The sequence below is a fragment of the Haemaphysalis longicornis genome, unplaced genomic scaffold (assembly GCF_048455015.1).
Source record: "Haemaphysalis longicornis isolate Haplotype H1 unplaced genomic scaffold, Haemaphysalis longicornis Haplotype H1 scaffold_7, whole genome shotgun sequence".
Lineage (NCBI taxonomy): Eukaryota > Metazoa > Arthropoda > Arachnida > Ixodida > Ixodidae > Haemaphysalis > Haemaphysalis longicornis.
Genome location: NW_027526422.1, coordinates 27,543,829 through 27,569,633, shown reverse-complemented (window position 1 = coordinate 27,569,633; position 25,805 = coordinate 27,543,829). Strand labels below are relative to the sequence as shown.

Sequence of the window (25,805 nt, the reverse complement as noted above, 5' to 3'; positions counted from 1 at the left end):
CGTAAACGCGCCCAGAGTGGTCGAAACATGGCCCGAAGACTCCGGACTACAATTTGCGCTAGTAATCCCGCAATGGTTACATATCACTTCAGTGTCCTTAAGCAGAAAATTGAATTGACAAAGACTCTAAATTTGGTAGAACCAACAGACCTAATTTTACAACTGAGTAAAAGAACCACAGACAAGTGCACACACCACACAACAAGTTCAACACTTGTGCAGCACTGGACACAAAATGAATGATGCTCACACACAATTAACAAGGCGCACTTTATAACTTTGCGTGCATATTCTACAAGTTCCACACAAGGGGGAAAGAAAAATTTACAAGTCCTGCACAAAGATGTACAACAGTATGTCCCTCCAAAACAAGGGATTTCCACTTCTAGCGTCCAACACTTTTCATTCTGCTCTAGTCAGCTGCTTGCGACTCCAACACCATCTTTTCTCACCAAAACGGGCACCTGAAATGGCACACCAAACAGGCAATTAAGAATGGGTGCTTGAAGCTTGAGCCCACTGATTTTTCCACAAAACAGAAAAAGAGGTGCTAATGCCTCCTGAAGCACTAAGCTCGGAGACAACTGTCTGTGGCAATGCAGTCAAGGCTAGAAAGCCGAACCACACCGTTTCGCTGCACACCTGGAAGTAGTTCAACAAAAATAGTTGGCTGGCTGGAACCTAAGCAATTCTAAAAAGATACAGTTCTTATATTTGAGCCTTGGATTAATAATACCAACAAATTACTAGCTAGGATATATGAAACAGAGCATTATTTTTTAGATTTTTCTATTTTTTTTGGTTGTGGCTCTTGCCATGGGCATCAAAGGTTCTTCTGAAAAAAACATGGCGTCCTCGTTGACAGCCTTCGGCAACTCGCCACTTCATTTTTCTAATAGGATTTTTAAGAAGCTGGAGCAGCAAAAGCTGCCAAAACAAACAAAGCAAGTGGTTTGCAAAGTGTACGCCCCAATGAGGCTGATGCAACCAAGCCTCTAGGTCGTTTCTGCAATCCATTCGGTTAGCCAGTTTGCTGACGTAAGCGAGCATGTGTGCACGCTCCTCTTTCAGTATACTGCGCCCCCGCAATGCAAGTACACTACACATGTCGCTAGTGCTGCCCAGTTTTGAGCTCCAGAAGAGTTTACAAATCAGTGCACACAGTCAAAACTGCAGCGCTGATGAGATTCATTTCACTTATTAACGACAGAGTTGGGCGGTACAGTCCACGGTCGGTCTGAGTTCTTCAGTCAAAGCGTTGGCTTGTGCTCAAAAACAAATGAAGCATGAGGAAGGCAGGGTTTGTACAGGATTCAGGGACAAGAATTCAAGGATAATCAAGGCCTTTCAAGGCCCTGCCAAGGCGTTTTCAAGGGTGCAAAGGAGCACGTGTACTAACGTTTCACTACTGTTTTCACACGCTAAATGTCTGCTTCTTAGGATACATGTCGAAAAATGACCTCGAGGAAAATCTCTTTGGAACGGCTCCACCCATTACAAGTGGACAAGTTTGCCCCCACCCATAGTAATACTGAGGGAGCTTGACAAAAGCCATGCCATCTTGAACTTTTTCAAGCTCTGCAGATGCTCTTAATACGCAGTCTCAAACAGCAAGGAACATAACTTAATATCCCTCCCATTCTCATCCCCCAAATTTCGAGGGTGATTGACGAATCCACTGGCTCTCCCCACCATCGCACCCATTAAAATAAAATATTCCAGTAAAGCTTAGGAGCTAGACGCACTGCGTTCTCAAATTCAGAGTTTTGCTTATCTGTGCTCACATTTACTTCACCCTAGAGTGTAAGCACCATTCGTTTTCAAAACGTAGTGGGGCTTAGCTATGGCGGGGCACAGGACCAGGAAGATATGTAAAATGAATAACAGGACGAGGCAACGCAGAAAGCAGCATGGAAGATTGGAAGGGCACCTATGCTAATTTCTGCCTCGTCCAATGCAGGGATTTCATTCCGTACGAGCCATCGTATAAAGCAGCACCGCTTAATTCGAACAATTTTATGGTCCCCTTCAAGTTCGAATTAACAAGCTTTTACTGTATAGTACGTAAAATTTGAATGAGCCATTAATCAGTTCTGAATTAAGTTTTTTTTTTTTTTTTACAGTTGGGTGAGTAGGCAATTCAAATTTGCACCCAGTCTGAAAGCAACTTCACTGTTCTCACTGAAACCTCACTTTCACAATGCAGCATTGCAACCACACCAAGATGATTTCAGGTTGGCAGTGAGGCGAGGTATGGCGTACTTACCATCCTATGTAACACTGGCACAGGTTTTCGTGTGATGTGGCTTGCTTTATCAAAAGCTCCACTTGTTCAGGAACATCAAGCGTCTCGTCGGGCGCGAAATCTCTCCCTGAAAGGCAGCAGCACATGCGAGAGAAGGGTGACCTCAATATTAAACCACCCCTTTCGAGTAAGCTAGCACAAAAGCGCATTTTAACTTTTCCTGCAGTCCTTTACAAGTTTCCAAATGGATGATGCAGAGGTTAACGACTTCAACAAGCTTTCATGGTCAGTCCAGAAAGACTCAAATTTTGCACATCGTTTCCCTGAGAATAGTAGGATCGGTGAACATTGTCTTATTGAAGGGGCCATGCAGACAAAACACAATTTTAGTTCATTTGAAAGATTGCCTCGTTAGAATTATACTGAGACCACTTTTAATGTAAAGTTTGCTCAAATAAGCAACATAATTGGGAAAAAAATTACGCCCACCTCCCCTCGCGGGAACCCTGGTGTGATGCGACGCTGAGGGGGGTTCAAGCGCAAGCGGAGAGCAACCGTCGACCGAAAGGCCGCCAGAGAGCAGCACACCGGTTATATGCGCAGCACACCCGAAGGAGAGGAGACCGCGGAGAGAGAGAGTACTGCACATGCGCTGGCGCCAGTGTGTCTGCCGCGGCTATGACGCAACACAATCCAACACAATCCACTTTAATCCAATCCAATCCAAGCCAAGCCAATCTATTCGAATCCAATCCAATGCCCCTCGCGAGAGAGGGGCATCAGAGAGGAGAGGGGGTGAGCGGCGGAGAGCGCAGCTCGCACGGCGAGTGAATGAGATGCAGTCGCATCTAAAAAGGGGAATGGTCATCAAAAAGGGGACTAGCTCATTTCCCGCAACAGAACCTATGATGTCATATGTGCCAGCTCTGCGATTGGCTGAGGCCGGCAAAAGCAAATGCAAATTAGGCAGGGCTTACAAGCTTGCCAAACAGGCTATTTGTGCTTAAATTTAGGGCACATTGTTTTATAGCAGCATGAATTGTGGGGTTAACAATCAAAGTCACGAACACGTAAACACCGAAGCAGTTAGTGAGGCACTTTGCCGGCTGACACTGCCCAACACAGCCGTGGCACACATTAGACTCGTCTGACACAACACTGACCAACTGACATAAGCAGCACGGTCACTTACATGACCATGTTTGACGAGTCATAGCTTGCGTTTTAGGAAACGATTAGTATGAACCCTAATTAAAATACAGCAGGTATAGGAGTCCGGCCAGAAGCAAAGCACGAACACTGGCACTTCAACAATATTGCAGCGCCCTCTCTGAAAGTGGGCGATAAACCAGATAACCAAACGGCCATCTGTGAGATGGTAACAGCCCTGGTCAGCAGGCTATCTTTAGTTTTAAGGCCCTGCTCTGGATACGTCATTGTCGACGTCATGAAAACACATGATTTAGCGGAGGAATTGAAATTTTGGCTTAAAATGTCTAATTTCTCAGTGAATAAAGCATCATTTGCTGCCGGACAAGCGCTGGGGGCACTATAAAACACTAAATCTTTCGAATAAAACAAACTTGTATTTTGTCTGCATAGCTCCTTTAAACAATGCTTCCACAATTGACATTTTTCACCTTTGTTTCCAGCTGACATAAGTGGTAGTGAAAGCCCAAAAGTCTAATACAGACAAATGTGCAGCAGTTGCATATAATATAGACAAAATAAACTTTGTTTCACCACAGCGCAAATTTTCGCACTATGTAGGTTGCTAAAGTCTAAAACAAAAACGTGAATGCTTCCTCAATCCAAAAGAGCTTGATGTGAGTGGGAAAGAAGATCTTGTGCTGACAAGTGGGCATAACCGATAACTGAGCATAAAAACAAAAAAAAACGTCCGCTGTTTTCTGACAGAACAGAGGACACGTAAAAGGCTGAACAAACCTGTGAGCTTGTCTCGCACCCTGTTGATGATGGCAAGGGCCTTTTTGTTCAAAGCCTCGGGCTGCGCACCTTCACTGTCTGCAAGAAACAAGCACAGCAGTCAGGGAAGTTTACCTGGTTCAGCAGTACATCTAAAAAATTATTAAACAAGAGCCTGGTGCACAATGAAGCTGAACAAAAGGTGAAGCAGAACCACACTCGATGGTGGTTTAACCAGGTAAGACTGTCTCTTCAACAAAGAAATGACAAACGAGCCAATGAGCTCTAGTGTGTTTCTATTGTGACATCTAGATATCCATCCTTCCATGTGACTAAGTGACATCATTTCAAAGACCCCCATGAAAGCGGAGACTGCTGCTTGTATTTCACACTTTTCTAACAGACTTCAACTCATTAAACCAGCTTCGCAGCAACACGTTGTATGCTGGGTAGGAGATCTGCGATCAGTGTATGGCCTACCTCCGATTCCAGAGACTGTGTCAACAGCTTTCTTGGCAGTTGGTTGGGAGCCGATGTCCACTGCCTCTAGGATATCTGAAATGATGCAAAGAAGATTCCCGCACTTAGGAACCACTGGTACTTGGGAATCGCTGGCATCACGCGCACTCAGGAATCACTGGCATCTTAAATGCCAGCTCTGGGACCAGATGAACCCAGAAACACAATTTAGGGTGGCAATTCAATGCAGTCGATTGATTGAATGGATGGTTTGGAGCACACTTTTTGCAAACGATTTTTTAAAATAGTCTCTGTCAGTTCATATACTATACTTCATCAAATGGGAAAGCTACCAACGCTCTCCCTCACAACATCACATGTGAAATCAAGGGTACCTTCCAATTCACCCACTTTGCAATTGGGCTTGACTGCCATAATTAATGTCTTTAAGAATAGCAGTGATACAGGGGCCCTATTCTTGACGCTGTAAATTCATTGTGAATTGTGAATTCGCCAGAAGCTTTGACTGATTGGCTTTCATTTTTGGTCACGTGCTTCCGGTTGACAAAGCGGTTGTGTGTGCTTTTGTTTCACGACTTTGACGTTTCATGACGTTTACTGGCAGCAGTTCTAAAGTTTGCCTTATTTCTCTCTACTGAACGCGCATAGTTCTTGCCCGAAAATGAAAAATTAGACGAAATGCAGCGGGCATGACAACGTAGGCCTGTCTTTGCTATTCAACCATAAGGCTTGTATGTCATGCCCTCTCCATGATTGGTTGAGAAGACGTGACGTAATTTAAACAGTTGGCGGGAACGCTTACGTCACACATTGGCAGTTTCAGCCTGCGTAAAAGTGGCGTGTTGCTGCTACGTAACAGCTTGCAAACGGTGGCTGCCGCTGCTGTGAAATAGGGCGAAAAATTTCACCGACCTTCGATGCTGTGAAAACCCCATGAACAGGCACAGTTTCGCATGATGCGTGGTTGAAAACTGTTTTCTAGCTAAAGAAATATTAGCTTCGACTGTTTCAAGAGAAAAATAAAGAAATATATAGGGGTGTGCGAATATCAATTTTTTAATTTCGAAGCGAATTCGAATAATAAAAACAAAGTTCGAATCGAATCGAATATTTTTCGAATACGAATACTTATTGTTTTTTGTAAAATTAATGTTTTCACCATCTAGAGACACAAAAACTGCAACTTTATTGCACAACAAATCACACAAAGTAAAATTAGGAATTACACAATACCATTGCACTCAACAGGTTAAGGTCTGCACTCACTTAAATGTTAACATGGAGAAAGTTTAACTGCTTGACATGTTCGGGGAGCAGTGACAACCTCCTGCTCGTCATCACTTTACCAGATACCGAAAACAGCCGCTCACTTGAAGTAGCTGGCATGCCCGAGCCCGTGCACATTGCCGCGCGCTGATACAGTAAAATCTTGATGATACTAATCTCGCGGGACTGCGAAAAATATTCGTATCATCCGAAATTCGTATGAACCAACACAGAACAAAAAATTGAGCGCTGAAAAAAGTTTTCGTTTATTTCTTTTCTTACTTTCGCGTGAAAAATTCGTGATTTTTTCTGCTTTTTTTAACCCCCATGTCGCAAAGCAGTCCTTTCTGGAGCACGTAAAGCTGCGTAAAGCTTCGCGCTCGTCTCCTCACTCGCTGTGCCCAAGCTCGCCACACGCCGCAACAGTCAAGCGTGAACCGCATATGGTGCGTTTTTCCACGCGATTCGCTCGCCTCGGCTCTGCGAGCGCTGTATTTTCACGCCCGCATCGACGATTTCGCGCCCGCGGTAGCGCCTACCTCGGTCAGAAAATGACGCACGACGCGCGCGGCAGAATGGAAGAGACTTGCGACGAGATCGAGACAGCCGGCTTGGCTCCTCCGGAGATGGTTAGGCTTAGCACCACGGCAAATATTTTATGGGCGCTTTCACTAGCGGCGCGGATGATCTTTTATAGTACCGTTTTCGCATGCATCATCAGCTCCTTTACCGCACAAGCAACTTCGTGTCTCCCTTGAGCCGCATTTTAAAGAGCGGTTAGAAGCGGTCGCACGAGCGCCCGCGCCACTTCGCGGCTGGAGCCGACGCCATGTTGACGCCGCCGGCCGCGCCGCGCGCAGCGTGGGGGTGGTTTCGCGGCGGTGTCAGCGCGTTGGGCGTGCGCAGAGCGTTTTCGCGAGCAGAAAACAACAGCCCGGCCGTTTCTGTAGAAAGAGTGACAAACAGGGGAGCGAGAGCCGTCACTTGCTCGTTCGGCAGTCGGGTGCCTCGCCGGCTCGTTCGTATCTTTCGCCGGGCCGCGCAGGTCCGTTCGTAACAGCCGAAATTTTTCCCATTGCAAACGATGCGATTTAGCCGGGACTTTTCGGAAATTCGTATCATCCAGAAATTCGCACCCCCAGAATCGTATCATCGAGAGTCCACTGTAAATAAACACCGATACAAACACGCTCTGAATTTTCTTTTTTTTTTTTTTTAAGTTTTGGGTGGTTCGAATATTTCGAACAATAAAAGTGTCGTTCGAATCGAATCGAATACCAAGAAATTCGAATCGAATATTCGAAGTTTCGAATATTCGCACACCCCTAGAAATCTATCTATTTCATTCATTACTGCACTGATTGAGTTCGAGCTTGACGAATGAGTGAATCGGCGGCATTGGTACGCCCCGCCGCTATCAGGTGTAGCATTTCGCTGTCCTTGCCGCATCACACAACCGATGGTCACGGACGTCTTTTTCTGCGATCACGCCATAAAACTGTAACATAGCAGCAGACGATAGTGTGGTTTCGGTGACGGCCAAAAAGGTGATAACACAACAAAGCTTGCATTCAAGCAGAGAGCTCAACTATGCTACTTGATTGAAAGAAATAAATAGATACGATAAAAAAGATTGTGTCACGTTCTTTAGGTCAATACCTGCCTATCCCTTGCTTTTGGATCAAAGTTACTTGATCGCCTTATGGTGTTGGGGCTAATTTTAACCTGAAAAAAGGTGTTTTTCTTGCCAGCCTCAGATGCCATCTTAATTTTTATATTACATGCCAAGTGTTTTTATATTTTTTATGCACAATATTTGATACTTTGGTTGTGATCTTTACGAAATAAGTGTCAAAGTACACTGCATGCCGTCATAGCTATATGTGCATCACGTCACTGATTGCTTACGTTTTGCTTACGCAAAAAACATGGCGAATTCACTGTGAATTTAAGAAGTCGAGAATAGGGCACCAGATGATAAAGGGTGCCATTTCGAAAGCACGTTAAGATAATGATTATGATGATAAAAAAAAAAGAAAAACAGCATCACCATCACTTAAAGGGGCACTGACACAAAAATTTTGCATCTTGTTTTTTTTGTTGCGATAAGTAGCTAGTGACCTACTTATAACCTGTAGAAACCTCATTTGCTTCAGCGTGCGACGGTTGTTTAATTAGAGGCATTTTCAATGCGGCCAGTCGCAGTTTCGGTTTCAGCGAGTGCCGCGAAACGATGGATTTTGTGGATTTTGTGTGAACAAAGCTGACCACGTGACCGTCGGAGGGATATCACAGTTACAGAGCAGAGCCGCCGTAGCACTGTCGAATCCGCATCGACGGCAGTTTCTGCGAATGCCCCCCCCCGTACTGATCTCGTGAGGCGCCTAATTAAAAAGCGACCGTGGATGTGACGCAGGCGCTGCGAGTGCAAATGCTACCGCGGCTAACGAACGACGCGCGACGCTCGAGACGGTGGGTGGCAAGACGCGCGCTGGGAGCAGCCGGCCGGTCTGCCTACAGGTCCGCCTACAGATGTGTTCGGCTTAGCACTGCGGCGGATATTCGAGTGCCGCTCTCGTAAGCGGTGCAGATGACAATTTTTAATGCAACCCGCCATGGCATCATTAACTCCTTTCTCATGTAAGCCACCATGGTCGGGACTTGGGGACAATTTCGTGCAGCGGTAACAAGCTATCACTCGAGCTACCTGCGCCGGCGTGGGCCACTTCGCGGCCGTGGCCGCCACCTGCACAGCGACCGTGCGGCTTGCTCAGTGGGCTTTTCGTGCCTCCGGCGCGTTTCCGCATCCAATGGTAATAAACAATAATAGAAACAGAGTGCCTGGAATCGCTGTAGAACTTTGGTCGCGGCCAGCTGCCCGATGAGCTGACGAAATCACGGCGCCTCCGCCGCCAACGATCGGGTCGTTCGTTCTCGAGAGCAGAAGCTCCGCCCTCCGGCCCTCCGATTGGAGCGGCGAGCCGGCAGTGCGGAAGCGGCAAACACAAACTCGTGACGTGTTTGGATGTTGTTTATTTACACTTGCGCGTGGTCCTCTGCTGGCCGCTCGGTTGCGTTTCGCACACTTCAAAAGTGATTTTAAATGTGTTCTAGGCTGTATTCACCGCTGATATTTTGCAGATGATGTATATGTGTTCCCACCAATCTATCTCCGAAGTTATCTCGCCTTCAAAATTTTGTGTCAGTGCCCCTTTAATGTCACACCACTAAATGACACGTAAGCAGCTGTATTATCCCTTCCTATCACCACGGACACATCCATCTAGTGCATTACCTCCTTGGTCGTGACTGCAGGGGGCCGATCCACCTCTTGTTGCTTTGGAGTGCTTCACCTTTGGTTGTGCTAGAAAGGGATGCAGAATGGAATAACATAATGCGTGTGAGTTCCTTTCTCACAAAATTACAAGGAAGCAAAGGATGGTGCTGGGACAGCACAGGCACACGGGGTGAAAACAAACAAATGAATAAAAGCCACCCAGGTCAGATATCACCGTTTGTCAGAATACAGAACAGCATGCTCACAAGCAGATGGTAAAGAATGAACACATCGGAACATACAAGAACCCATGCAAGTGAGGTTTGTTAATCGACAAAACGCAAAACAAATCTTCCTCCAGCAAAGTAAAACAGGATTCTTGCTTGCTCCTGACCACTCTTTGTGTTCGGCTTCCATGTTCCTTTTTTAAAGTTTTGGCACAAACCGTTTTTTTTTTCTGATGAAAACAATCTGCCTCACCAGAAAACGGCATACACAACCATACTGCCTACAACAACACACACTGCCCTGTCTCCATTTGTAGGTCCTACGTAAAATGCCCCTAGGTCATAAAGCATCAAAGTAAGAGAGGGAAAGAAGAAATGTCCTGGACCATGACAATCGGTCACCATCTCTTGGTAACACACAGGTGATGTGCTCACCGTCCATGAGCCTCCAGTTGAGCAGTGGGTCGTAGACAAAGGCCTCGAGGACGGCCATGAGGCTGTCCTTGTTCCCACGCAGCACCTTCATCACCTTGGAACAGGTCATGCGGTAGGTGCCCTCAATGCCCGTCACCTGCGCAGGTTAACCCCGCAACCTCAAGCACAGACTGGCCCAAGCTAGGTTATCTTTATGCACACTGCTACATCACTTGGGAAGCTGGCAATTAGCCCGTTGAAACATCCTGCCAATTAAGACACCACTATCAATGGCAGAGCAAGTAGCTCAAGTCTTTGTGGGCAAGTAGGTCAATTCAATGGAGTCCTTGTAAACTTTTTTCATGCCCCACGTGTTCGCAAGCACTCCCACACTTGGGACACTCGAAGCAATCAGACTCACAGGTTGCATAATGTCGGGTACCAAGTTTGCAAAAAGTGGTGCGCAAATGGAGGAAGGCCCTGGTTAAGCTCACTGTTCACAGTGCCACTTGGTAGCTAGTTAGACAACCAGGTACCTGTGGGGCTGTCACTGCGAAGCAGCAACCTGCTTGGCACTGACACATAACACGTCAATCAGCATCTATGAATTGAACAACTATGCATGCCGTACGCCTGCAGTGTACTCTACGATAAGCTATTCTGTTCCTGTTGTGCTTAACAGTTACCCACTGCATGCGATATTTAGCGTCAAGAAAATTGCTTCCAACCCATACCAACATAGGGGTAGACCAAGAATGAATAGAATACAACCGCAGCGTGCTACAAATGCAATCTTGTTTCCTTGCCCGCGCAAAACGTTCACTTCTGCATTTCACGCACGCATCCAACAAATTTTCCACGGTAAGGTCAGCTTTTTTTTCTTCCAACCAGCAGATCACAAAAGCTGCAAGCCGTGCAGGGGCAATGGCTGTAGGCAGCTACAATGGCCATTTAGAAAACCGACTCGCATTGTACTACTGCACGGGCAAACGGGCTGTGAGGTTGTTTCAGAGTCGCACTACAGTCCCCTCTCTCCCTGTGCTTACCTCCATGGCGTTGATGAGCATGCGTGTGAGGCGGAAGGGGATCTTCTCGGGGAACTTCTCCCGGGTCATGGCCACCTCGAAGCAGTCCCCAAAGTCAATGTGCAGGATCTTGCCACTCAGACGGTCCAGCATCAGGTTCGAAGGGTGCCTGCCACCAGCACAAGCCGGTGTAGAGAGAGCGCGCGTAAGATTGAGGGGCAATCAACGAGCAATCAAAGATATCACTAAGAGAAGGAACAAACAGAGAACAACACTCCGTCCTGGAAGTGCAAACAGCACAAATACATGCAGGGACACGTGTGTGGTGATAACAAAGAAGGTTGTGGAGGGGAATGGCTTCACTATACAGGATGTTGACATGCAGGTGCAGCAGTCGGCTCAAATAAAAATCAGCTGCGTAGGTATATCAATTTGTGTATGAAACTTTGAGATTCAATCTAGTGTGTGGTTATCACTAAAAAGCTATTATCATACATTAGTACTAGTAAAAACAAAAGCAAAACCTGAACTGTTCTGTTATTTCGCTAAGTTAACTGCCCACAGCAGCTCCTCCAAAAGGCCGACAAAGTTCACGTTTTGCTGCCTTTTCCAGCTTGCCAGGCTCTCTGCGCTTTATGTAAACACTCTTGGGCTGGATGAGACCACTGTATGATCCAAATGTCACAATCACCAAACGGCGAGTTAAAATGTGGTGCTATGGATAGTATTCACTGAAAAGTGTAGCGGTGAATTTCTTCTCTTGGACGTAGTGCAGCTTGTGCCACTGCTCCCACACCTTGCAGAAAAGAAAAAAAAAACACTGGAACACGTCTCCTGCTTCGTTTCAACCTATTTCTCAACAGTGCTGTCAAGAGGTGTTATTGACCGCACTCACATTGCAGTCGAGGTATTATTTTTGCGTTTGGTATCAAACACACATTGTGTGCTTAGCACACACAAGTACCGCGATCTCGCGGAGCCAGACGTAAGCAATGACGGTGTACACACGTTTGCCCACATGCGTGCCACACCAGTGAACACAACCTATAACTTAAGCATGTTACAGTTAGGACATACTGAAGGGAACTCGATAAGCTGCCACTTACCTGTCCCCCAGTCCCAGCACGTAGCCAACCATGGACATGACGGCCAGGGACCTCGTGTAGTTGGTGCGCCGATCAAACCACACCTGAGGCAGCGGTAAAAGTGCGCAGAGATGCATCCATCATTACATGGCTGCAGTGGGGGGGAAAGTGACCGTTCGCGAGAACGGTCACTTTCCCCCCCACTGGAAACAAGCACGTGTCACCTTTCTGTTAAAACCAGGACGCTCACCCACTGCACCTTCTTCGTACCGGACAATATGCATGACATCTATGATTGGCAAGCTTTTGGAAAGAATGTTAAATGGCCGCTTATATTATTTCCTACAACGATCTCGCTTACTTCATCCGCAGCAATATGGTTTCACTACCGGTCAAAGCACGACGTCTGCCTTATTTGCTTTACGCAATCGACTGCAGCAGCATAAAGACAGTGGGGGACTTTCACTCGTAATCTCACTAGACTTTACAGGCGCATTTGATAGCATCTGGCATCCCCGATTATTATATTTTTTCCGATCTCATCATTGCCCCCGCAACATCTACCAGCTCCTGGAATCGTTTCTAAAGGGTCGCACCGTGTCCTTTCACACATTTTCAGGAAGCACTACCCATGCCACTTCAAAAGGCTCTCCTCAGGGCTCTCCTATCAGCCCACTTTTGTGGAACGCATATGTGTATGATATGCTTTGCCTGCCCATGCCTCAAGATGCATACATCCAAGCGTATGCGGATGACACCGTGATCATTATTCATGGTCGTACGCGTCGACAATTGGAGGCGACTGCTGACGTAGCCCTCTCTAGGATAACTGCTTGGGCCGGAGCCGCAAAATTAAAGTTGAACCCCGCTAAATGCTCCTGCCTTCTTGTCTCCAAAGGTGACCGCGGGGCTATTAGGAAACCAACCATCAAGCTCAACGGCGCAGTTATCAAGCAGGTGACGGAAATGAAACTCCTCGGAGTGATTTTCGACAGTCACCTCACATTCGTGGCGCACACAAACCACTTGAAATTCACAGTTGAAAAGATGGCAGTTTCGCTCACAAGATTTGCCCGCATGCATACCATAGTCAGTCGATCTCATCTCCGTCAGTTACATCACCTTGTGGTCCTTCCAGCAGTCTCATACGCAGCGCCTGCATGGTGGCACATCAACCAACACCATCTACTGAAAGCCCGCGTACACTCGCTGCTAAGATCTTCATTATTCGCCGTCACCGGGGCGTATACTACCACACGGACCGCCGCCCTAGAAGTCCTTGCCGATGCGCTTCCGCTTCACATCCACCTAGACATCACAGTGCGCATGTTTCTATTGTTTCATCACCAGCAACCAGTGACCTTCAACACGGCATCGTTCGATCCTTCTGATGTTGACCTGCCCATCAAGGTCGACACACACCCTGCGCGACGACTTCGTGTCCGTTACGACCGTCTCACCAGAACGGAAGCAAACCGCAGGCTGTACTTCTCCACTCTGCACGCCTTCACAGACGGATCACACACGTCGACTGCATCAGGAGCAGCCTTTGTTATTTTGAATGGGGCAGACCATGTGTATGCGGTGAGGAGGTTCCGTCTGGCGTGTCCAACCACCTCCTTTGATGCCGAGGTGATTGCCATGCAACAACTCGTACTGTTTCTCTTGGACGACAGACCTTCCTGCCCCGTCAGTATCTACTCAGACAGTCTTTCGCTTTTATTGGCTCTCAATAATCCATTTAATCAGTCCGCTACCATTCATCGCCTAAAAGAGAATATTTCCCTGCTCTCAAATTTACTGCCTGTATCTATATACCACGTGCCAGCTCACTCTGGTGTGTGGGGGAATGAGCTTGCGGATACTGTCGCCCGCAGTGCTGCCACAAGAGGAGAGGAGGTACGTGGAAGGTGGTCGAGAACCAGAGTGCGTTCTTTGCTGATGAAGGTCGGTCGCTTGGTATGGCAGGAGACGTGGAGTACTAACAATTGCGACACTGAATTATATCGATGGACTCCCAGTGTATTGGACCTTCCTTCCTATTTCCCGCCTTCCAAGAAGCTAGCTCACCTGATAACTGGACACGGTCGATTTCCTCATTACTTTCACCGTCTACAACTCACGCCAAACTGTCAGTGCTTCTGCGGTGCGCCTGCCACTTCGGTTGGGCACTATTTAACAGAATGCCCGAAAACGGCCAGCTATATTCAGAGACTTCGTCGGCTGTCGAATTCACCGTTACAGCCACCACAGCTTCGTCACCTTTTGGACAGTTCAACAGCCGTGAAGATTCTCATGGACCTCACCGATTTTATTTCCCGATCTATGCCCGAGGTGTGACGCTTACGTGTGTTCAGTGATTTTTTTTTTTTGTTTTCTCTCGGTGTTTCTTTTACACCTTCACCCCCGCTTGCCGCCTTTTTAGTAGAACTAACACCTAGATACGTGCCACCCATGGACTGCACCTCCGCGATATTGTGTGCCCAAGGTCCTTGTGCTACAGCGTGTGACCTGGTGTCTGTGAGAGTTGATAATGCCGCCTCAGCGCTGACTCGGGCTTTCTTTGAGGGTGCTGTACACACTTGAGAGTGGAACTGCTACGTTGTGCGATCTTTTGTGCCGAACTGACTTGAGAACATTCTTCCCTATGCTTTGTTTGATGTTCCTTCGCGCTTAGTTAGTCTTTTAAACTTTGCTTGGTTGTCCTGCTGTTACGTACGTCGGGGTATTTTTTTTTTAGTCATCAAATTGGTTTTTCTTAAAAATGTTTGTTTGGCTTTTCGCCCTATTTGTTTATTTTATATTGGCTTTAAACCTGCCATAGCCTAGCTGGAGCAGGTCTTGTTCCCCACATTTTTTTTTCTTTTTTTTTTTCTGACGGGGAAGGGGGGGAACATGGAATTGGAATTGGAATTGGCCGTGCAGTGGAGTCATGCATGCCAGTCAGCACTGAGAGTGCAATTCAGCACTGACCTCCGAGCTGGGGCTCTTGAGCCACAGCAGCTTGGCCAAGTCGTCGCCATTGGTGTGTTCGAGGGCGTGCTCGAAGACCTCCACCTTCTGCATCAGGGTCAGGTGGTCGTAGTCTGGAGCCATCTGCTCGTACAAAAGGAGACGAGTTACTACGAGTCTCTAAAGGAAGCACACAAATTTAAGCAATGCAACCAGCATGTGCATAACCTGCTGCTGCTGCTGCTGTTGTTGCTCCTTACCCTCAGCATGATGCGGTGCTCGATGTTGAGCAGGATTTTCTTCTTGTCCCTGTAATCTCGAATGAGCGTGTGCAGAGTGTCGCAGTGGGGCACCCAGCCAATGAGCCCACTGTTTGTCGACAGCGGTATGACGGAGTACCGCTGGATCCTTGGGAGATGGAGGGAAACAAGAAAGAAATAGAGTTCTCACACGCACGAACTGTATCGTGTACAGAAACACGATGAAGAGATTGTGTTTGCTGCATGAAAAAGACCACTTTATATGTTACACATTAGTAGTTGGGCGACGGCAAATTGGTAAACTACTACATCTGCGCAGGCCACAAAAGCACTCTACAACTCTCCGCGCTAAACACCAGTCCGCATCTCATTAAGTGGCTTAACCCTGTCAAAAATTTATATGCTAAAATCTCATTACAATTTGCAGCAAGCAGAAGAAAAAAAAATTGCATTTTCACTGCACTGCTAAAGCTTCCCGTTTACCATTACAGCAAGAAAAAGGGAAATGGACTTCGAAACACAAAATGTAGTACCGTTGAACCCGACTTTATCAAACCTGTTTACGTCAAATTATCCTTTGTATCGAACTATTTCTGGACACAGTACATTTACGATAAGAATATATCACAAAAAGTGCTCTTACGTCGAACAAAAATATCAGCGATTGCTGATATATCGAACCCCAAATAACGCAAAAGTGCCCCCCCCCCTTTCCCCCCCAAGTTGGCTTTCCCTCTGGGTGGAGGAAATAGTATTACTCTGGCACACCTCTCAAAGTGGTTTAGCCCGGCCGCTCATGAACAGCGGGCAGCTTTCTCTTCCTTCCCCTCGCTCTCCCTACTGTGATGGCACCACTGCGTTGTGTAGGGAAAGCCGTCACACCCCCCCTTATGAAAAATAATCCTGGCCCACCCACCATAGTCTTTTTTTTTTTTTTTTCGTTCGTTGCATTTGCATAGTTCACACTTCGTAGGCTTCCTTCCGAAGGGTAGCTGTGGTGGCTAGTGTTAGTGTCACCAAATAAAGGCTTATTTAGTGGCTCTAGCTAGTGCAAAGCGGCAGAATTTGCCTTTCGCAGTGAAGCTGGCAATCGTAAATCGAGTCAAACTTGGTGAGAAGTCGGACGTCCCCACGATGCACGAGATTCCCGAGGACACCTTCTCAAAGTAGGTTCTGGGCAGATGTCACTAAAGGAGCTGCCCGAAATTGCATCAAATCTGAAGGCTCGTGCATGCCAATGATGACTTTGAAAGTCCTGAGGAGTACAACGAAGCCAGCGCCGATGTTGCTGAAGTGCGGAGCGAGCTATTAGAAATTCCCAACACCATTGCTGGATCAATGGTCGGCGAGTTTGTGAGTGTGGACGATGGTGTCGCGACCTTGGGAGAGTTTGGAAGACTACATTGCCGACACGCACCGTGCGCAACGAGGAAAGCAATGACGATCCTTTGCCCACAACCTCTGAAGTGATTGGCACACTCGCACTAGCCCGGCTTTTTCGCAAATGTAAAAGGTTGCAGCCTCAGATGCTCCACCTTTTTAGACAATGTGGAGAAGTGCGTCCTGTCCCGGACAGCAAGGTTGTTGAAGCAGAAGATACAGGTCTATTTCGTGCGAAACTGGGGCAGTTTCATCAATAAAGCCTTTCTATCATTGCTATGCGCTTTTATGACATCCAATTCCTTAGCTTGCTTATATCGAACTATCCTCTATACCGAACTGATGGGCGTTTTTTTGAGAGTTCGATATAACCGGGTTTGACTGTACGATGCAACCTGGCCACTAGCTACGCAAATGCACACTAAGGTTGCAAGCTTGCATTTACTACGCGATGTGAGCACCTTTTCGCTTGAACCATTTTGTCAAAACCGTACCCAACTTTAATCCCCTTCGGACCATCTTTACAAACGCAGGCATTATGAAATTACGACACACCCTTCACAGACATAGATGCGAAACACTCACGTCAGATTCCTTCGTGACGTTTCGGGGTCATTGACCAGCAGAGTGTTGACGAGCCCAAAGAGCTGCATGACCCTCTCGTCCTGCCTCAGGTCCTCATGTCCCTTCAACAGGAACATGTAGTCCTTGCCATTGCTCCCTGCAGTGCAGCATAGCGGAGGAAAGATCAAGTGTCCACACAATAAAATTTGCAGCCCTTCACATGATTTTTTTTTTTTCTTGCGGCAGAGCATTCCATTGACAAATCATTAATCACAAATTACAACAAAGCTGTCCTCCACACCCTTTTAATACAAATGCACAATAAAAAATACTATGCTAAAAATTAAAGCTGTTCCACTCAATGTGAACGCTGCCGGAAGTGCAGAGCAGTGATTCGCCATAATGGGCTGTAGCGCCATTATCCGCTCACTGCTACTACCTATCACGATCTTCGCCGCCCTGTCTCACTCCTCTCTTGATGAATGAAACAGAGGTTTGTCCAATGCAATTCAAATTTCCCACCTTTGCAGTGCTCGCACGCCCCCTGACTGAAACTGGGCCAGCGGGAGTTCTGTTCTTTTTGTGCTTGCTTTTCCTCTGGCACGTGCCGGCATTGCACTGCCACTTTTTTTCGCTTACTATCGTAAAAAGCAACCCAACCAGCGTTCCTAACTAAATGAACGCGGGCGCTGCTGGTTAATTAAACGTACATTTTGCCTCAAATGTACCTGCAGTTTTCTTTGCACTAAACAATGGGGAAATGTATGACAAGCGGTAGCGGTTCATGAGTTTCAAACGCTTATGACCATATAAACCGCTTGGCTTTTGAAGCCTCTGAGTTACACTGCGACGACAGCCGCTACGACAGAACGCCGTGCGGCTCTGCTTGGGTCCAGCGAGCGAGCTACAAAGACAAGGCGAGTTCCTAAAATGCTCTGCCCTTAAAACCAGCACACTTGCAACAAGGGTTGCAGCAAAGCCCGTTCCTTCTCACTGCCAGCACTGTCCCAATATCAGAGAGGGCGGGTGAGGAACCCCACTTGCCCTTGATGCACAGCTTGCGGGGCCTCTGCTTGCTGGTGATGACCTGCAGAGAGCTCTCGATGCGGGCGATGCGGATCACCGGCTGGTTCGGGTTGTAGCTGCCGGGCACGGCCAGCTCAAAGTCGCGACACATGAGCAGCTTGGGCGACACATACTGCAGCTCCAGCGAGGTCAGCTGAGGGGGGGAGAGAGAACAGGAGAGGTACGTGTTGTCGTACTGAGACACACCCTCTTCCTGAGCGGCAAAAATCAGCTATCTGCTTTTGTAGCCATCACAGCTACTTCTCTTTAGTTGAATTACGAAAATTGCGCCCACTGGACATACAGAGGAAGGAAGACGAACAATGCGCAACTCACAACTATTTATTTGCAGGAAAATCAGGTGCCTTAAATAGGCTTCTACATAACATAAATAAATTCCATTTTTTTAGACAGCATGCGGTAGGCGGACGCTTAGTATTGTGGTGTTGTTATCGCTTTTACTATCTACTTTTATGGCTTTATCTGATGTAGAAGCCTATTTAATTAAGGCGCCTGCTTTTCCTGCACATAAATAGTTTTGATAGTTTTGAGTTGCGCATTGTTCGTCTTTCTTCCTCTGCAAGTCCAGTTAGCACAATTTTCATAATTCATAATGCACCAACTAGCCCAACAGCACATTTTACTGAAGCATATTTCTCTTTAGTTTATGTCTTGAACAAGAGATTATGCAATTGGAAGAAAGAAAGGATAAGCATCAGACATTTTGGAAGCCAAGCGCCTGCCAGCCTTGGGCATGCAACAGCAGCCAGTCATTTACCACTAGCACATGGAGTTGAACCCTGCAACTACGATGAAATTCACAGAGGGCATGTAAAGAATTGTTGTTCCATGGTTGTGACTTTCTCGAACAACTTGATATAAAATGTGAAAGTTCCAAATACTCACGCAGTGCAGGCTGGTTTTTCCTAGTGCCAAAAAGTGATTGGCACTCAGTGATCTTTCGTTGAAGAGCACTCACTGCCCTCAGGTGCGCCCTTGCAAAAGTGTCTTACATCCACATTTCCACTTCTCATGTGACAGCATCATGCTTACTAACTAGGCAGGCTACTTTTGCACAAACAGAGCCACCCATGGAAACGATGCCACTGGGGGGATGCAGCTTCATCTCAATTTGACTTGGTTGTGACTTGACAGCAAGGGAGCCCTTTTACACACTGATGTTAAGGGGATTATCGTTGCCACCAAACCATGAAGCACTGAACAGCAGTGGCTACACACGACTACAAAAAAATAAAAAAAAGAACAGTAACAATATTACCATGATGACTTGGACACGTATTTACAAATGTATGATGTTGTGACTTTGTAGCAAATTCTGTCCAACAACAACAGTGCAAAAAAAAGTTTGCTGAGAAGGAAATCTTTTCGCACCAACTCTTACATGTGACTGGAGGAGAATAAAAAAATTACAGCCATTTCACTCGATGTGAAAGCTGTCGGAAGCACAGAGCAGTGGTTTGCCATGATGGGCTGTAGTGCCGTTATCAGCTCACTTCTACCACCCAATGAAATTCAAATTTCCCGCCTTCGCTGTGCTCGCGCGCCAACTGCCTGAAACTGCGACAGCGGGAGTGCTGTTCTTTTTGTGCTTGCTTTTCTTCCCGCACGTGCCGGCGCTGCACTGCCACTTTTTTTTGCTGACTATCGTAAACACCAATCCAATGAGCATTCCTAACTAAATGAACGTGGGCGCTGCCGGTTATATACACAGATTTTGCCTGAAATGTACTTGCAGTTTCCTTTGCGCTAAACAACGGGGAGAGTATGACAAGTGCCAGCGGTTCACAAGTTTTCAACGGTTATGACTAAGCAACCGCTTGGTTTTTGAAGCGTCTGTGGCACGCCACTACAACAGGACTCCGCTACGATAACACGCCGTGGGGCTCTACTTGTGTCCAGCGAGCGAGCTACTACGACAAGGCGAGCCTCTGCACTTAAAATACTTCGTCGTAGCCGAATTTCGTTGACGTGACATGCATCACAGCATTACGCCGCAACAACATTTCACCTGGGGCAGCTGCTTGGAGATGCGCCGAAAGACGTGGTAGTAGAGGTCCCAAGCCTGGGTCAAGTCCTTGACGTTCAGCGAGCGCTGGTACTTCTTGCACCACTCCAGGGCCTCTGCCAAGTCTCTGCCATAGGCCTAGAGGGAAAGAAGGGAAAGAGAGAAAGCTGTACACGGATGGTGCAAATATGAAAAGGGCAAAAGGGCAACGAGGCAGCTCACAACACGGCTCGAGGACTCGCATGCCAAGCCACCGAGCAGCCTCTGCTGAGGTCGGGAAGAGACCGCATACAGGGAAATTACTAATCATTACAGATTCGAACGGGCCCGTTATCCTACCACTCATCCATCCCTAAACAAAAGCAGTCGGTGGTCTGGCGTCTCCTCCAAACGAATACGTATCCAAATCCCGTGGCATACAGTCACTACTACCCTGGGCAATATTCAGGCATGTGCGCACTATGTAAGGACCGGGCGGACCTGTCACATATACTGTGGGCTTGTCCTCAGGCGACCCAAGAAGGCCGTAAAATCGCAAATGACAAGCAGTGGGAGACCGTGCTGCTCAGCTATGATCCAAAAGACCAACTCTGGGCCGTCCAGTTGGCTGAAAACGCCGTCAGGGCCCAAGGGCTGCTGGCCGCCGTTTAGGAAGGAGGACTCCTCAATGTGAGTAATCTTTCTGAAGTACAGTGTAGACCACTTATAATGTATGTTGCAAGAGCCGCAAAAATCCGCACTATAAGTGGTACTGCACAAAACATGCGCGAATCCAACCAAATCGCAATCTACCTTTCAATCATTCTTTGTTTATCATCTCTCAAACAAAGGCCTCCTAAAAGTAGTGGTGCGGTGCTTATTTCGTCTTTTTTTTTTTCCACATCAGACGCTACTGCATGGTTTACAAGCTGCTGCACAGTCTTACTAGGGTGACTCAATTCACGCGCGTCCATCAAAGCACCCTAGGTCTTACAAACCGCGAGCACGGCTTTAACTTTTTTGTGTTTGTGTTCTGAGGGAGCACATCTAAGTTTCTTAGCACTCTGAACGGATGAAACAGGATGTGATAAAAACGCAAGCGAGATCTTCCCCCCCTCCACCCCAGCTCGTGTTCGCCACACCGAAGGCCGTTGCTTATCAGATAAGGGCAGCGTAAGCGCGGTGCCCACTGCTTACCTGGTGGAAGGAGGTCTCGCGCAGCGTCTGCGGCCCGCGCTCCATCATGGCGTGCAGGGGCTCGAGGGTGGCGAACATGCCCTTGACGTTGCGCTCGCCAAAGTAGAGCCGCGAGGCCTCCTCCAGGCCCTCGTGCCACAGCTCGTGCCACAGGATGGCCACCCGGATGAGCTCCTCGCTCACTGTGACCGCCTGGTTCACCAGCCGGGCGCTGTGCTCCCGCATCACGCCCAGGGCGCGCACCGCCGCCCGGCTGCGGGCGGGCAGCGCCGACTTGGAGGCCACCGTCAGCGGGTAGATCAGGGCCTGGCAAGTGGCAATCATGGCTTGAGTTACGGCACGTGCGGCTACTGCTGTCATGAATGTGGTGTGTGAAGCCGACACTGGTGTCGGCACAAAGCCGCAGTAACTAGGATCTGCCAGTTAATGTACAATGCACTGCCACCGCAGGCATTGAAGTTGAAGTTGTTTATTTCAGTCAAGTACAATGGCTGAGGATGCGGGAAAAAAGCCGCTGTACTCGCGGCTTGACGGAGCTCCCACCCCCCCACAACGCAATAAGCAGGGATGAGGCAGGGACAAAAATACAAAATACAAAAAGCAAGCCAACAACAACAAAATGAAAGACAAAACGAAGCACAATAAAATAATTGTTTAAACCAATTACATCAAACCATGCCATGTTGTAAAAACATATTCTAGAGAGTACTGCAAGATGTAGAGTGAATAGATAAATCGTCGAAATCATATTTGTTCAGTGCTAAAGGCAAGGTGTACGACAGAGTCTGGACACCGTAATTTGTGCTAGCAGATATTATGTGCCAAAGTTCATGGTATCGTGTGTCATGGGAAATCAAGTTCTCATGTAAGGTAGCGCTGTCAGACAGAAAAGTAACATCATTTTGTATTTGAGTTGTATTGTATTGAGCTGTTTTGTATTAGTTGATATTTCCACGCCCATACAGCTCTGGCTTTAAAATTTCTTGTTTTCTTTAAGGGGGGAGGTGGGGATCGGAGCAAACTTTTTTATTTTTTAACATAGAGTAATGAAATTTGGTAGGCGCATTGGAAAACACTCCAAATGGTGAATTTTGAAATTTAAGAATGATACCTTCAGTAGTTTTTGTGTTACAGAGATGTACATGTTGCCCGCTCGTGGAAAGCCTAGCAAGGTATTGACATATGGTAGGAAGTTCAGAATACTTTTGAATTGTAGTCAAAAGAACACTACAGGGTATGACATTCTTCGAATTTTTTTTACACCCTTCATTTTTTTTACAGAAAACATTATTTTCCATTGTACCCAGTAGTATACAGCTGACTTGGCCGTGAATGTCACTTAAAAAAATATCTAGGCCCTAAAATGAAAATCCGAGAATGTCATACCCTGCAGAACTCTTCAAGGATTGAAATAAAACAAACAGTGTCAAACTCCGCCTAGTGGTTGCCATGCTATCCTTTCCACGAGCAACGAAGAACTCGTAAAACGCACTTTTGAGAAATTGACTCTTGAAGTTTACGAAGACTTCACGATTTTTCAAACTGCACCAGCAGCATAGTCCTTACTGTCCTTGCTTGGGGACAACCTCAAAGACCTTTGCCCTTTGATTTGGTGAATCTGGGAGGCCTTCCTGGCCAGTTGAAGGTTTTCATGTACAGGCCTTCAGATGGCAGAAGCACCAGTTTTACACCTAGTGTACCACAAAGTTCGCTATGGGCTACTAGGGTACCTATACTTTACTTGATGTATGCCAAATGCATAGCTGTCTCCAAAATGAAGAGTAAGGCATGGTTTCGTTTTATATTAATATTCCAGCAGACTTTCAGCAGATTTCTGGGTATCATAACATTGCCAAAGCTACAGCTTAGTACATGGAGCTGTTCGGTGTCAAAAAGTTATATCTGGGCATCACAAGCATAAGATGAGCTATTTGAAAGCAGAGTATAGTATTTTTACACAATTACAACATTGATTATTATTAGCATACCATGCTCTTCACCTTCAGGAGAATCAATCATTGCAAAATAGACAACAGAATTGCAAATATTGCGAAAATAGAAAACCCAATAAAAATATCGAATTGTGAACGCTGCACCCTTACGGTGTCTTTTATAATTTATTTAACACTGAAAATATTATTTTGTAATCCCAGACTTCGTTGTACGAACTAGTTTAGAGCCACGGCAAAAGTTTCTCAAATAAGCTAGGTGACGGTCCATTGCACCCCCCCGCCTTACGCGCACGTTCCCCACGGTCGTAATTTAGGTAACATTGATATGGTTGGTCACTTAGCTTTTCCCATTAAATTTCACTTCGCGTACATCAATTATTATTACTCGCGTGCAATAGCAACCGATCCCGCTATCGGTCGCTGCCCGAACACGTCGCGCCAATGCAGCGCGCGCCGCAACTTCTGGCGAGTCGGTCATTCCATTCCCGAAGCTCGCGAGCACGCTGTGTAACAGAGCAATAACTCAGCGTTTTATAACATCGCAATGCTCACAATGCGTCGGAAAGTTCGCTTCACGAACCGCAATTGTAGGCGCACGAACCGCGCTTCCCACTCAAGGACAGACCACGGCGATGTCGTGGGCACGTTTTCGATGCGTCTTTCGAGCCGCGCACTTCCCTATCTGGCGCACGATCTCAACATTATCGCCGCGATAACAGTAATGTCACTGTTCAGTACCGCAACAGATAAAACGAGTAAACTGCTACCGAGTCGACCGGGAAACCTTGAAAACATCGGGAGCGCAGTGCGCGTAAAATGCGCAGCAGCCTGGCGGCCATGTTTTTGCTGGCATGGCGGCGCCCAATCAGGAGAGCCGTATCTAAAAACGCGGCCGGACAGCCAATCGCGTGTTACCATCTATCGGTTGCTTCGTTTCACTATCTTTCTCTTTCTGCCGTTTGTGCGTTTGTGAGCGAGCGATGACAAAAGGAGCGACCGGAAAACGAAAATTAAAGAGTCGGCCGATCTAACGCGACCAAGATGGCGGCGCCCGGTAGCGTCGTTCCGGAGATACAGCGCTGCGAAAATTGCCGTGTTTTCGTCATTTTGAGGAAATATTTTGCCACCTCAGTTGATATAAATATTTTTCTTTGGCACTTCGCGATCGTTTGCGGCGGGGAAACTTTGTAAACGCATAGAATATAAAACGTGCAATCCGAAAATGTGGGTTCCGAAAAAACGATTTTTTGGTCACTTTTCGAAATCTGATCCCCGCGTCCCCCCTTAACTCTCGCTGATGTCCACGTCAAGCCTGGCACTCTTTATTGGAAAAACCTCCATTGCAGATTCTGCACATACGTGTCCTCACTGCATCCTCCCACACGCCTCCCCACCCGATCGTGCCCCCAACGCCTCGGTCAGCAGGGCCCCCCCCGGCTACCCACCTGGGGGTGCTTGCGGCCCACCTCCCCGAGGAGCTCGTGCACGAGCCCCGCCACGAGGGGCCGGGGGGTGTCGAGACGGGCAATGAGCTGGGGGATGACCTGCAGCCAGGTCTCCATGGGGGCCTTGTTCACCCGCTCCGCCAAGGCCTCGTTCACCTCCGGCCAGTGGCCGTAGTCAAACCACAGGGTCAGCAGCCTGCACGTCATTGATTAGGCAAGGGGGACCATTTAAAGCCTCAAGGAAAAAAGCTGGCAGCAGAGCTGTCTGCCACGAGACAAGGGCCTTACGCATAATAAGCAGCAGGCACATGACGAGAAGGAACCATATCTAGGTTTGTAATTACATTGAAGCCATGCTACAATGACATTTTGTTGTAAAACAAGAAATATGTTGAGTATGACTGCATTGAAAAGCCCATCAGGATGCATTATTCACTCATGACTGAAGTAAAACTCCAAGCATACGTAGCCACGATGTTACAAAATGTGCAAGAAGACAAGCATGCTTATTTTTCTCAGAACAGCAGATGTGCACGAAGGCAATTTTCAGCCATTTTCAGTCGAATGAAAGGTGCAGGGACCACACAGTGCCTTGTATAAATCTCCAAACATTATTCAGTAAACGTGATTCACGCACATACAGGTAGACTAGGCAATGCACAAACAACAGGCATGTGGGGTCCACCTGAGGGTGTCTTGAAGGGTGCTTCCATGAGAGAGGGCAATGGAGCGGAAGAACCCCTTCACCGCAGGTACAGTGTAGTCCTTGATGTGTTGCGACGTCTGCAAGAGCAACATCCAAGGCTCACTCACTCTAACCGGAAAGTGATGCTGCATGCTACACCTGCTGCAGCAAAAAGCACACCAACTCCACAGCTTGCCGTTCATGTAGGTATGAGCACTAGTCGCGACGAATCACCACACACAGTACAACCAAGAGTGCTGCTGTGCTTTGAAGTCAAAAGCTTGTGAGTTGCCACTACAGTTCACATTCCAATGCTGCATAAAGACTGCAGCCCAAAGAAGAGCTGCCATACCCC

General features: G+C 47.3%; 1 protein-coding gene across 1 annotated transcript in view; it reads right to left on the bottom strand.

The window, feature by feature from the left end:
* Positions 1 to 256: 256 nt before the first annotated feature.
* The window catches only part of Mtor (serine/threonine-protein kinase Tor), a 72,872-nt gene continuing 47,323 nt past the window's right edge, over positions 257 to 25,805 (bottom strand). Inside the window, exons 39-54 of the mRNA XM_077676415.1 lie at positions 25,451 to 25,548; positions 24,766 to 24,961; positions 21,369 to 21,674; positions 20,196 to 20,330; positions 18,142 to 18,320; positions 17,123 to 17,254; positions 15,158 to 15,305; positions 14,919 to 15,041; positions 11,967 to 12,049; positions 10,882 to 11,029; positions 9,857 to 9,992; positions 9,213 to 9,281; positions 4,652 to 4,726; positions 4,193 to 4,270; positions 2,267 to 2,372; positions 257 to 464 (exon numbers count right to left, since the gene is read on the bottom strand). Coding sequence (XP_077532541.1) covers positions 449 to 464; positions 2,267 to 2,372; positions 4,193 to 4,270; positions 4,652 to 4,726; positions 9,213 to 9,281; positions 9,857 to 9,992; positions 10,882 to 11,029; positions 11,967 to 12,049; positions 14,919 to 15,041; positions 15,158 to 15,305; positions 17,123 to 17,254; positions 18,142 to 18,320; positions 20,196 to 20,330; positions 21,369 to 21,674; positions 24,766 to 24,961; positions 25,451 to 25,548 — 2,028 coding nt within the window. The 3' untranslated portion in view covers positions 257 to 448. The remainder of the gene's footprint in view (positions 465 to 2,266; positions 2,373 to 4,192; positions 4,271 to 4,651; positions 4,727 to 9,212; positions 9,282 to 9,856; positions 9,993 to 10,881; positions 11,030 to 11,966; positions 12,050 to 14,918; positions 15,042 to 15,157; positions 15,306 to 17,122; positions 17,255 to 18,141; positions 18,321 to 20,195; positions 20,331 to 21,368; positions 21,675 to 24,765; positions 24,962 to 25,450; positions 25,549 to 25,805) is intronic.